The sequence below is a fragment of the Castanea sativa genome, chromosome 11, assembly GCF_040712315.1.
Source record: "Castanea sativa cultivar Marrone di Chiusa Pesio chromosome 11, ASM4071231v1".
Lineage (NCBI taxonomy): Eukaryota > Viridiplantae > Streptophyta > Magnoliopsida > Fagales > Fagaceae > Castanea > Castanea sativa.
The window spans coordinates 48,288,289-48,301,230 of NC_134023.1; the positions used below are offsets into that span (position 1 = coordinate 48,288,289).

Below are 12,942 nucleotides of genomic sequence, written 5' to 3' on the forward strand. Positions count from 1 at the left end.
TATCAATATTTACACAAATACATTCATATTCTCTAAGGCTGCTTATGAACCATTTCCTAATCCTACTGTTCATTCACTTTTAGAGAACTAACGTCTTGTCAGGCCCATCATACCTTCAAATTAGGAGCCCTCTATTTACACATTTAACCATCAAGGTAAGTCCCATTTTGTAGCACAATAGACCTAAAATCTATTGAGCTTGAAGGTTTTCAATCATATTAATATTACGTTAAGTTCAAATAAAAAACCACCCTAATGAGCCCATGGCACCCAGCCACTTAAGGATGGATGCTAGCGTAATCACATCTTTCACCTGTGGATTCAATCAAGGGCATATTTATCAGATCGCTACAATCACCATGTACAACCTAATTTCACAACTAGAGATTCTCAAAATGTTATTAAAGAGAATATCTATTCCTACAAAGGAAAAACATCAATAGACCCTACAAATGCATCTAATGCCTGAAAAACACAGGTATAACAAAACCTTTTCCTCTGCATTCATTTACTAATCCTGACTCAGGACAGGCCGATTTTATAATATAAAATTTAAAAAAAAAAATTGAGGTAGTTTACAATTCCAGATATTAGGACTTCCAGAACTTTGGACCCATCAGTTCGCGATCTGCAGCAGAACCTTGGCTAGCAATTTTCTGAATACGTGAAGAAAATTCTTCGGCCTGAAGGCACTGAAGCTGGTCAGTGCACTTGCAATATATACCATATTCCATAGAAAATAATTATTAATGCATGTGAAAAATGGATGTATCCAGCAAATCCAGATTTTTCATACATTCCCATCACTTTATGCAAGGGATAATAAAATGTTCAAGTGGAAGGTAATATTTAAAGCAGAACAGTCACTCCTGGCACAAACAATTGCATGAGTACTACTATAAATGCACTGGGGAAAATTATGTTTCCTACAACATGAGCTATAGATACACAACAACGAAAAAAAAATGTTGCAGCTTGCAGGGTCTTTTTGGAAGAAGGGGGGCTCTATGTGAAAAAATTAGCACATATATCTTAACCTTTTCAAAAAAATTCCAAAATAGTAACATGTAAATAACTGAATCTTATATATAAAAGAGCTAATCTACATTTCATGAAAGCCTTAACAAGTATTGAGATTTGTGAACACCTGATCTCCTTGTTTCTTAGCAAGATCTGATCTTAAGACCTACCAACCCCCATGCCACTTACAACTTGTGCTAAAGCCTAAGGTTTTGAAAACGATAGACAAATCTTCCAACATTACAAGCTCGTGGAACAAGGTAATGGAAACCATAAACACTTGCAGCAATAATTAGAAACAAGGATAAGCAACTCTTTAGCAATCTTTTTTATAAGTGCAATCTTTTTCCATTTCTACACATAATAATTACCAATCAAAACTACCAAGTGCAGCTACTGCCATGAGATAATACAACATAGGATACTAACCTTCTCATCAATCCACATTAAAGAACTTAGTTGATTGTTTAAAATCCGGACAACTACATCTAAAGGTGTCATCCCATCAGCTGCCTCAAGTTCTCCTCCCTAAATGAAATGGTAAGGTAGGTATCAATCGTTTGCATCTTTAAGAAAAAACTTGTCGAGGAGTGGAAACTTGAACTTAAAGTATTTACCTGGTTGGCATTTAGGGTCTGAATAATTGATTTGATCTGTTCTGTCATCTGCTCTAATTCTCTCTCTATAAATTCAGACTGTTCATACCTGTATTCCACACCCAAAAAAATATATATAATGACATTGATATATTAGAATGGAGATGGACAGAGAGATAGCAATATACACACAACCAGAATCCAGAAATTTTTTACTTGGAAAATAGGCTTCTGCAGACATATAACCTTAAACCATCAACCTGAATCCAACCTAATTATGAACTGTCAAGCAGGCAATGGCTGTGCTTTATGTGGGACAGCCTAGTCAATAGACTGAAAGCCCAATAAGGTATGCATATGGGTTGTGAGAAAGAATGGATGCAATCAAACTAAAAGATTAAGATAAAGTATGGTAAGCCACATGAATCTATCAGTTTTATATCAACCAAATCAACAAACATAGTACTTACATATACATATATACACACATACAACCAGAATCCGGAAATTTTTTACAGAAAAATAGGCTTCTGCAGACATATAACCATAAACCGTCAACCTAAATCCAACCTAATTATAAACTATCCAGCAGGCATACGGTGATGCATATGGGTTGTGACAAAGAATGGATACAATCAAACTAAAAAGATTAAGTATGGCAAGCCACAAGAATCTATTAATTTTACACCAACCAAATCAACAAACTTAGTACTTACATTGCATCTCTTGTGGATGCAGCTTCATCGTCAAGAAGCATTCCACGCTCATCCTTGTAAATACGCTCAGCTTCTTCTTCCATACTTTGCAAAGCCTTGTCAACCTTAAAAGTAAAAATAAAATATATATAAAAAGAAGAATACAAACAAAGAATAATATATTTACTAAAGAATATCATGCAATTTTTTCCTATAATGTTTGGGTGCATGCAATAAAAATCACCATAGGAACAAAGCACAAGGACAAAGCTCTATTTTTTAACCGGATTGGGAGATTGTTAATATAGTACATGAAATTAAAAATATGCATATATATTTTGTTGCTTGATCTTTTCCTTCTCCCTAAGATAGTTTAATTCTCTCGCTCATAATCTAGCTTATTGGGCAGCATCTTATAATGCCTGGGGGGAGTCTATTCCCATCTCCTCCATACCCTCTTGGGTTTTTTTCAAAGAGAGATTTGCTAGTCCCTTTTGGCTCTTGTCCTTGAATATGATATGTTCTTTTTGCTTTTTTTTTCTTCTAATGAAATCAATTATTCAGCAAAAAAAAAAATGTATTCTTCATGGTATTTTGAAATGGTACACAACAAAATATAAACAAGAACTTTGATTGATGATGACCAAAGAAAATATGCACAATTTTCATATGCAAACCTAGGCTCCTTCAATTAAAACACATTGTAATGTAATCGGACCCCTGAACAATGTTTTGACAAGAAGATATAGATTAAAAAACTCACTACAATACCTCTTGTTGATGAGTCTCGACCAACTCCAGTTGCCGCTCTAAGTTAGATTGGGTCTCAACAACTTTTGCCACTTCAATCTAAATTAAAATTTTATTCATTAGGCAAAACAGCAACAAGACACGAGTAGCTGTCAGTTATGTAAAGGCATGGACACATTATCTCAAAGAAAATGTCAACTCTTTGAGTTTTTTTTTTTTTTTGATAAGTAACTAAACAAAATAACTATCTCAGGATGGCTCATAAAGGATTATTATACATAATATAGAATAGATGGCTATATTGGAAAATAGATCACCTCAAGCCTAAGAAGAACATCACGATTCTGCAAAATTCTTCGATCCCACTCAGCTATCGCATTAGCCTGCTTTCGGAACTTTCCAGTACGCTCTTGTAGTTCAGCATTCCACTCCTTAATGATCTTTAAATAAAATAAACAATTAGAGAGAGAGAGAGAGAGAGAGAGAGAGAGAGAGAGAGAGAAGGGGGGGGGGGGGGGGGGAACAGGCAGAAATTTGAATCAATTCAGAAGAGTACGGTTATCGAGAATATTGGGAAATATGGTCTGATGATGAAAGAGAGCCCCCACCTTTCTTCTTACAAAAATAAAAGTTGATTATGAATTTATGAAAACATCTAATGTGTAGGTAAGTTTTATGGCAAGAAGGGAGCAACTATTAAACAAGTTTTAAATTAGGCTGAATGAATTCAAGATTAACCGTCCCTTGTTTCTTCTTTTTACCACTTCTGCAATATCTATTCAAGGAGCTAGTTTCCAAATTCTGTGAGTTCCAAAAAATAAAGAAAGAAAAAAAGCACTATATAGTGAAACATCTCCACTGTCCTCTTGCAGGCGTAGCGCCTGCCAAAACTATTTTTTAGAGGTACAATTGTCCAAGACTCTGCTTTTCATATGAAGTCAAATTAATATATAGGACAGATTTGGAGAACCTTTCTACATATTCTTCTGGTTGCTTTATGATGGGAAAATTTGTGTTTTAGGGTTTGCCAAATGAATTAGGTTTGGGAAAGATAGGATTTAAAGAAGGAGCAGGGGCTTAACAGTGAACAAGCAGATTGCAGGAAAATTCTGGCAACAGCTCTGTTTGGAGTTTAGAGTATAATTTGAAGTGGTAATTGAAGTGTCATTCTTAAGGAAAAAAACATGTGGGGTTTAGGCAATCAACAGAGTAAAAGAATTGGTGGCTTTGGGGTTGAAACAAGATAAGAAAAGGGGAGAATTGGTGACTTTTCACAGTACCATGAACAATACCATTCTACCAGTGCCCAGCCAACAAAGAAGAGAAATAGGAAACACTTTAGGCACTCATGCATCCCATAACCAAATACTCGATATTTCGATAGCAAAATCTGAGTTGTTTTTGTATTCACACACAAACTCTCATACTCTTCCTTAATATACTAAAACTAAGACTCCTACTTTGACTGAAAATTGCAAACTTAGACTCACAGAAAATAAGCCCAATACACTTAGAAACTCTTGTGGAATTATATACTCAACACAATAATCAAACTACCCTTAATTCACAAGTGTTGCAAAAAACTAGACACTTGCCCTCATTAAAAAATAAATGTCATTTATAAGGTTTGTTTGGGATCCGCTTATTTTGCTGAAACTAAAAACTTTTTTCTGAAAGTATTGTAGATAAAAGTAAAAGTTAGCTGAAATATTATAGTAGGACCCATGAATAGTATTAAAAAGTACAGTGTAACCTATGAATAGTAGCAAAAATAAGTCGAATAGTAAAATAAGTTTGCAAAATAATTTTTGCCAAACACACATAAAATAAAAATCGAAATTAAAAATCATTCCCATCCTAAAGCACTTATGACTCAACCCATTAAACCACACAAGTCTCACATAAATTGGTTATCACACAAGGGCCCCACACAACAAATACTATATATTACCAATATTGAGATATAGTTGCAAACGGTGACTAATCTCTTTTTCCTTGGCCGCATCATGCACACGTAAAATTGTATTGCATAAAAGACAAGATTTGAAAACAACTTTGTGAATTGATATACCTCTTCAACAGTCTTCCCTGTGATCTCAGATGGTAATTTTGGTGCAGTCACTACTGCAGTGCTCACACTTGAAGTTGTACTACAGAACAAGAGAACAGGATAAGTCAGCAAATCATATATCTAATGTGGAAAACCTTAATACACATTCAAATACTGTCATCTATGTTCTCAATAGTACAGAGTTCAGGAACCTACAAAAAATATAGAATGGTAAAGCATTATGATTTTCTAGCTTTATTTGTCTTCACTTCTTTAAAAGTAACATTATATGGAACATTGAGAGCAAATAAACTACTAAAAGAGCATGATGTGAAATGACATGAACAGTAAATCTTAGCGGTTTAGCCACTGATTATATATACCTGATCTAAAAATTAAGAAAGTAATCTACCAAAAGTTTTCAAAATGACATATACTGAGAAAGTTCTGCTACAAAATGTTTCACAAGAAAAGACAGGTAAACTGTAAGTTTAGAAAATTTGATTTTACAAGTTTTCCCTTAATTAATTGTTTAGTTTGCAAGATTTGTTGGAAAATACTTTAAATTTTCCCATGATGCATAATCATGTTAAAACTTCCATATGAGACTTGAGCGAAAATATTTCATGTAGGAAAGTAGCTAGAGGTGTGACCAACACATTTTCCTGACAACCAAATGCACAGAAACTAAAGGAAATTGTTTTATCTTCCTTTTCTTTTCCTTTTTCTTCTCAATAAATTGAATCTAACTAAAATACATACTGGTAAACTTGGTACTAGCAAAAGAGTGAACAAACAATGTTAGCTACCAAGATTAAGCATACAGACCCACTACTGGATGCCACAATAAGAGATGATGATGGCTGAGTTGCAGTAGTACTGGAACTGGAAGTTGTTGCAGCTGCAGAAGTTGAAGGGACACCTGCAGAATCAATTTGCTCAATCAAATGATATGGAAACATCAGACACAAGTAACTGCAATTTGATCAAGGCACCTCAGCATTTACACATCAAAATAAGTGATTACTGAAAGAGAACATCACTAGTAGCTTAAGAACCTAGAACACAGATAAAGGAATATGCAGATGCATAGAAAGGTGACAAACCATACAGAAGTTTTGGTAAGACCGTCACTGATGAAGTGAAGAATAATAATCATGGAGGAGCCACCATTTATGCTTTGCTAGGCAAGATAAAGCCTAAGACCTAACCCAACTCCATCTACCCCTTTACTGCCTAAGGCAAGGCCTAGGGTGCAGGAAACAATGATGTCAGATACATGGGGATAAAATGACAACAGAATTTATAAGATTACCATGGGCACAGGTGTATGGCATCACTTACTCATATCCCTTTTCCCCTCGGCTTAAAAAACCTCAAAAAAGAAATCCACAAAGGAAGTTTTGGAGATAACAGTTCAAGTCCCTCACCTCTAATTGCCAGGGCAGTGAATTCAATCAGAGCCCTAAGGGTTTCACAAGGTCAAAGCAGCTGGCTCTAGGACTAAATAGGCTGGAAATGTCAACCCCAACATCATATTGGTTTACAGATCATCCAATGAGGATGCAACAAAAAGGGTCATCAAACCAAAAGAATAGGTGCTCAAAGCAAACCTTCACATCAGATTTTAATGTTCAACCCATGTCTGCACCCAAGTGGAAGGATCTTCAACCATGGGGCAAGCTCTTTGGCAGTGACCATAACTAAATTAGATTGTGCATATCACACAGAATTGAAGGTTAACTAAATTAATTCATGACATACCTCTTTTCATTGTCAGAACCTTAAATCTCATAATTTTATTAAAGATTTCTACTCTCTATAATGAATTACCTTCTCCCTCAATTCCTTACAGGAACTTTTTTTTTTTATTAGGAAGTTGCAAATGCACCCAATGGGTCTTGAACCCACGACCTCACCCTCTACCTAGCACTTATAAGGGAGGAGGTGCCAGTTGAGTCGTTGAGTGAGAGCTCATTGGCATTTTTTATGTAGACTATTCATTATAATATTAGCAAATAAACACCACAATGAAAATAAAGAAGAAAAATAATAGAGACCAAGAGGAAACTGTGTAGAATATCCATTTTTATATTCCACAAAACCATCACTCCCCCCTGAATAGAAGAAACTAAGTACAATTTACAATTCTATTATCCATACAAAAATCACAGTAGCCCTTCAGCAAGGGTACACCCCAAAATGCCATTTTGTTCATTTTGAGCTTTGATGGCAATAACCTCCCTTGCCAAAACCACACGTTGCTGCTCCATATCCACCAAAGATTTCTTTGTAGCCTCTATTTGTTTGTCCAACTCATCCAACTCCATACAATATTCCTGGTATTTAGTAGAGGCAATAACTTCATCCACCCTTTGCTTTAACCATTTCACGTTGAACCCGGCAGCAAGCACATCAGCTACCTTTGCCTCTATGAGTTGAATTTCATGTGTACTAACTGTGTCCAAGGTAAGGTTGGAAAGTCGATACACAGCATCAGCCATCAATTCAAGAAAAGCCAACTTGGCATCCATACTCCTGAACAAGCTCCCCATGGTTATGTCACCATATTTGTACAAAATACTTTTGATGATTGGGCCGTTATGAGGAGAGAGGACATGCTTATCCACTTCTACACATAGAGATGATAAAGGGGAAGGTTTGTCACCATATTTGTACAAAATACTTTTGATGATTGGGCCTTTATGAGGAGAGCAGACATGGCTATCCGTTTCTATACATAGAGATGATAAAGGAGAAGTCTGCATCCCAAGTCCACTATCACTTGCTTCATCTACCTTGAAAGCCTTAGAAGCTGAAGTATCCAAATCATTCTTAGCCTCCATCTCCACAGGACTGAGTGCCTCCTTATGGCCTCCTTTAACCTCCTTACCCAGCAACATCACCCCTTCATTGCCTATAACAGGCAATTCTGCTTTTAAAATTTCTGGGGTGACCACAGTAGCCTTTGCCATCTGTGACATTGATGACACGGCAGAAGATGCAATTGCTGGAAAGGAAACCACATTGCCTGGAACAGAATCCATAGCTAATGCTTCCAAAGACTCTAAGCCCTCTTGCAGACCTGCCACTTTCGTCTCCACAACCTCCATTATCTCATCATGATCCTTCTCCACTCTTGAGACCACCTCTTCCTTGGCCTCCTCTACAATAACAGCATTTGGAAGCATTGGCTTCTTCACCATCCCATCTCCCAGCTGCTCACCCTCAACCCCATCCCCTCTATCACCCACACAATTCTTGAATAGCTTAGCAGAACATGCAACACAACTTTCACCCGAAAAAAAAGGGCATCCTGAAATGCATCAAAGAGTAACCTTTATCTCAATTTGACCAACAAATTGAGGAGGTTCTATACTCTAGAATCTAATCTAATCTAATAGCAACAAACAAAGTAGCTCCCATAAATGTTCTTAAAAGCGAGCTTAGGGGTGCAAGCTCAAAGCCTCAAGGTCTAAGTGCTTCACTTGGTCAAAGCAAAGCTCATTTAATGAAGTGCAACTAAGGCATGCTTTTTTTTTCCTAGACAATATATGAATCATTAAAATTAATTGCTCAATCTTGAAGAAAATAACAAGGAACAGTGATTTATTATAAAAGCACTATTCTTAAGGTGTTGTATTACACAAATCTACGTGTCAACAAACAAGTATAATTTACTATTCTTATGTTTTTTCAGCTTCTTTTGAACCATCCATTTTATTTTTTTATAGCTATCACAGTCGTGCATTTTTATAAACACACAAAGATCATATCAAAAGTTTTGTTTAAACTTTCTATGACTAGATTATTATCATATTTTCTATTGATAATTGTTTTCAAATTTACTAAACAAAATTTTAAAGAAATTTAGTGCAATTGCACTATTTATTTTAGTTCATAGGCACCATATATATTATTAATTTGGTTTCTTTACTTTTTTTTAAAACTATATTAGTTCATAGGCATGTGTGCTTAAATGCGCTTGACGTTATTATCAACACTCATTCATCACAACGAATACCGATTCAAGCACCAAATACCAGTAACTCTAAATGTACCATGTGAATTCAAAGTTGAAATCCCTAAACATAATCTATTTCCAAATTCACTAAAACCTAATCAAGCATAAACCAACACATAGCCATTGACATAAACAGTATAACCAAACATCTCAAACGCAGTAAGAAAAAATTGAGCAAACTCACTGAAAACAGGTGCAGTAGTGGTGGATTGAGCTTGCGAGGACGAAGCAGGTGTCGACAGCTTGCTGAAGTTAAAACCAGTAGTCCCCAACGAAGCAGTCGTGCCCGCGGCACTGCTAACACCAAAACCTGTAAAAGAACTCGAAGTAGAGCTCGAAGAAGAAGAAGCAGCCGCGGAGCTGGCCGGTACAGATATTGAAGGAGCTGTTGAAGCCGAAGACGGAGTAAAACCAAACGAAGGCACAGAAAACGAAGGCTGTGATGTAGTAGTAGTAGTAGTAGTAGTAGAAGCAGCCGGAGTCGAAGCAGTCGTGGTCGTGATCGTCGAAAACAATGGCGCTGCCGCGGAGCTAGGTTTTGCTGCGGATGTGGTGGAAAACGAGGGGGCGGAGGAAGGTGTTAGGAATGAGAAGGGCGTTGTAGATGATGATGATGATGAAGTTGTTGTTGCTGCCGATGGAGATGGAGTTGGTTTTGAAAAAGCTGAAGCGGTTGAGAATGAGAGTGCGGAGGAAGATGCGGTTGAGTTTGGAGCGAACGAGAACGAAGGAGCGGTTGTTGAAGCTGAAGAAGAAGAAGAAGAACCGGCGAAGAGATTTGAAGAGGCGGAGAGGAATGGGGATGAGGTTGAACTCGTTGTGGATAGCGATGTGGCGAACGGGGATAGAGATGGAGTTGATCCAAACAGGGGGGAAGTGGTGGTGGTGGTGGCGGCCGCGGCCGTGGTTGAAGATCCGAAGAGAGATGAAGCGGCGGAAGGAGTTGTGGTGGTGGTGGTGGCGGCGGCGGTGGTTGAAAATCCGAAGAGAGATGAAGCGGCGGAAGGAGTTGTGGTTGCCGACGGCGTCGTTCCGAAGAGAGGTGAAGTGGTGGTTGCGGCAGTTGCGGCGGTTAGGAATGGGGAGGATGAGGTGGTGGATGCGGCGGGGGGAGTGGAGGCGGAATTGAAGGGGAAAGAGAAGGGAGGGGTGGAGGATCCGAATCCGAGAGAGGCGGGTGGGGCGGAGGAGATAGGGTTTGCGGCGGTGGTTGTGGTGGTGGAGGAGAAGGGGGAAGGGGAGGATCCGAATGGGGAGGTGGAGGATCCGAATGGGGAGGCGGAGGATCCGAATGAGGAGGCGGAGGCGCTGGCGGTGGTGTTGGGTTGGTTTGAGAAAGAGAAGGGTGAAGAGGTGGATTGTGAGGAGGTGGTGGTGGTGGAGGAAACGGTGGATCCGAATGAGAAACCCGACATCGTTACTCTCTACTCACTCACTCTCTCTCTTTCTCTCTCTTGCTCTGGGTTTGGGCGAGTGATTTTGATTTTGGGGTTTTGAAAACATAAAAAGGAGGGTTTTTGCAGCTTTTGCTTTTGCTTTTGCTTTTGGTTTTGGTTTTAGGAGGCTAAAATGGTAATTTGTCATCCCTTGCAAGGAGGGAAAAAGTTTTGTGGGGTTCAGCGTGTAAAATATATACTTTTTATATTTAAATCAAAATACTTTTTTTTTCTCTTTTCTCATTTCTTTCGTTATTTTGTACTTTGTTTTGGAGGGGGAATAGAATAAAATAGAATGGAATAAAAAGAATAATTTTAAAATATTCTTTCCTTCCCTTATTTGGGAGTTTTAATATAGGGAATGAAAAGCTCATTCTCTTATTTGAGAGTTTAAGTAAGAGGGAATAGAATGGATAGGATGGAACACTCATTCCTCTCTATTTTCTTAAAATCTCAAATTTTCATTCCCTCGAAATTGAAAGGAATAGGAGGGAATAGAATTAAATTTAATAATTTTTTTACTAAAACTCTCAAAATACCCTAATATATTTAACTCTTTATTTTAAAATAGAGGTCTAATAGTAATATTGTCATAAAATGATTCCATTCAATTCCCTTCATGTTGCTCCTAAACAAGATTACTTACATTCCATTCATTTTCATTCATTTCTATTTTTTTATTTTAAAACATCCAATCAAGGTTACTTAATTCCATTCTTTTCCATTCATTTCCCTTACTTAAATATATTTCATTCAATTCAATTCCATTCCCTTATGATTATTCTATTCTATTGCCTTATGAACTCCGAAACGGAGCCTTAGGCCTCGTTTGGGAGGAGGGAATGGAAAGGAATGAAAAGAATAATTTTAAAATATTCTTTCATTCCCTTGTTTGGGAGTTTTAATAGAGGGAATGGAAAGTCAATTCTCTTATTTGGGAGTTAAAGTGTGAGGGAGTGAAATGAGTAGGATGGAACACTCATTCCTTTCTATTCTCTTAAAACCTCAAATTTTTATTCCCCCCAAAATTGGGAAGAATGGAAGGGAATATAATTAAATTTAATAAATTTTTTACTAAAACTCTCAATATACCACTATATATTTAACATTTTATTTTAAAATAGGGGTCTAATAATAATTTTGTCATAAAATGATTTCATTTCATTCCCTCCATATTACTCCCAAACAAGATTATTTACATTCCATTCATTTTCATTCATTTATTTTAAAACATCTAATCAAGCTTACTTAATTCTATTCATTTCCATTCCCTTACGATCATTCCATTCCATTCTCTTATAAACTTCCAAACAGAGCCTTAGGAAAACAATAGCATTTCATAACAAACCGCTAGATTTTTTGTATTCCCTTCATCCATATAATCAAAACTAGAGAAATACTTATACATTTTGGCCTTTTTTTATAGTGATGTTGTACTTAAGTTAATGATACAAATATATATTGTTGCTTCTATTAACGGTGGTAAATTATGAGATAAATATTAGTGATTTATCGTTGTGACAAGATTCTTGTACCCTTCCAAAGATCAAGTGATACAAGTTTAATAACTCTTAATTTTATTTGTACATCCAATCAACAAGGAGTCACATTTATAAATTCATTTGATCTTTTATAAGCATAAATGCAATTTTGGTCCCTACATTTTGGGTCAATTTTTGTTTTGGTTTCTACTTTTCTATTTTACCACTTTTGATTCCTAAAATGAAAAACGCGTTCCATTTTGGTTTCTACCATCATCTCACTGACGGAAATTATTGATGTGACAAATGGAGTGCACTATTGACACAGTAAATGCTGGCGTAACCATTAAAATGATATTAAAAAAATTATTTAGTACACTATCAACAAAAAAAAATTATTTAGTATTTAAAATAATGCCATATCAGCATTTTAAATATTAAAAAAAGCTACATCAGAAAAAAAAAATTAAAACAAATTTCTAAACTTATGATTTTAAAAAATAAAATAATTAAATAAAATATTCTTTTCTTTTCATTATGTTTTTGGTCATGTTCTTCATCAGAGTTCTTCAACAGTTAAAGACGAAAAAAGTCCTTTCAACAAAGCCAACCCAAATCATCAATAGCCTTCCACCAGGGATCGCCACTGATCTAAGAGAAAGACATCGATATGAGAGAGAAAAAGAAACAAAGATAAAGACTTGTATTTGAAGATGAGTCAATGATGATTTGTGTTTTGTGTTTTGTGCATTGAAGGGATTTGAAAAAGAAAAAATTGAGGGGTTCGATAGGTTATGGGTTTCAAAAAGGAAAAAGAAACACTTTTGTGTTTCTTTTTTCTTTTTCTTTTTTCTTTTTTCTTTTTTCTTTTTGAAACCCATAACCTATCA

At 36.3% G+C, this 12,942-nt stretch overlaps 1 protein-coding gene across 2 annotated transcripts; it reads right to left on the reverse strand.

Annotated features, from left to right (window-relative positions):
• Window positions 1-372: 372 nt before the first annotated feature.
• Window positions 373-10,645, reverse strand: LOC142617423 (uncharacterized). 2 transcript variants are annotated; one of them, XM_075790297.1, is made up of 9 exons: window positions 9,320-10,637; window positions 5,940-6,033; window positions 5,133-5,211; window positions 3,379-3,501; window positions 3,083-3,160; window positions 2,333-2,436; window positions 1,638-1,725; window positions 1,450-1,548; window positions 373-683 (listed from the first exon to the last, which is right to left on the reverse strand). In XM_075790297.1, exons 1-9 carry the CDS (start codon window positions 10,548-10,550, stop codon window positions 591-593), a joined length of 1,989 nt encoding a protein of 662 aa, XP_075646412.1. In that variant the 5' UTR covers window positions 10,551-10,637; the 3' UTR covers window positions 373-590. The 2 variants fall into 2 exon arrangements, with proteins under 2 accessions (XP_075646412.1, XP_075646411.1); XM_075790296.1 differs by lacking the exons at window positions 373-683; window positions 1,450-1,548; window positions 1,638-1,725; ... (3 more) ...; window positions 5,133-5,211; window positions 5,940-6,033 and adding an exon at window positions 7,165-8,427 and having other exon boundaries at window positions 9,320-10,645.
• Window positions 10,646-12,942: the final 2,297 nt, after the last annotated feature.

What these genes read in the sequence shown, in the direction of transcription:
- LOC142617423 (XM_075790296.1), bottom strand. Translation starts at nt 10,550, where the DNA reads ATGTCGGGTTTCTCATTCGGATCCACCGTTTCCTCCACCACCACCACC. An exon ending in CACTACTGCACCTGTTTTCA is followed by an intron (nt 8,428 to 9,319) that starts GTGAGTTTGCTC and finishes GATGCATTTCAG; the next exon opens with GATGCCCTTTTTTTTCGGGT.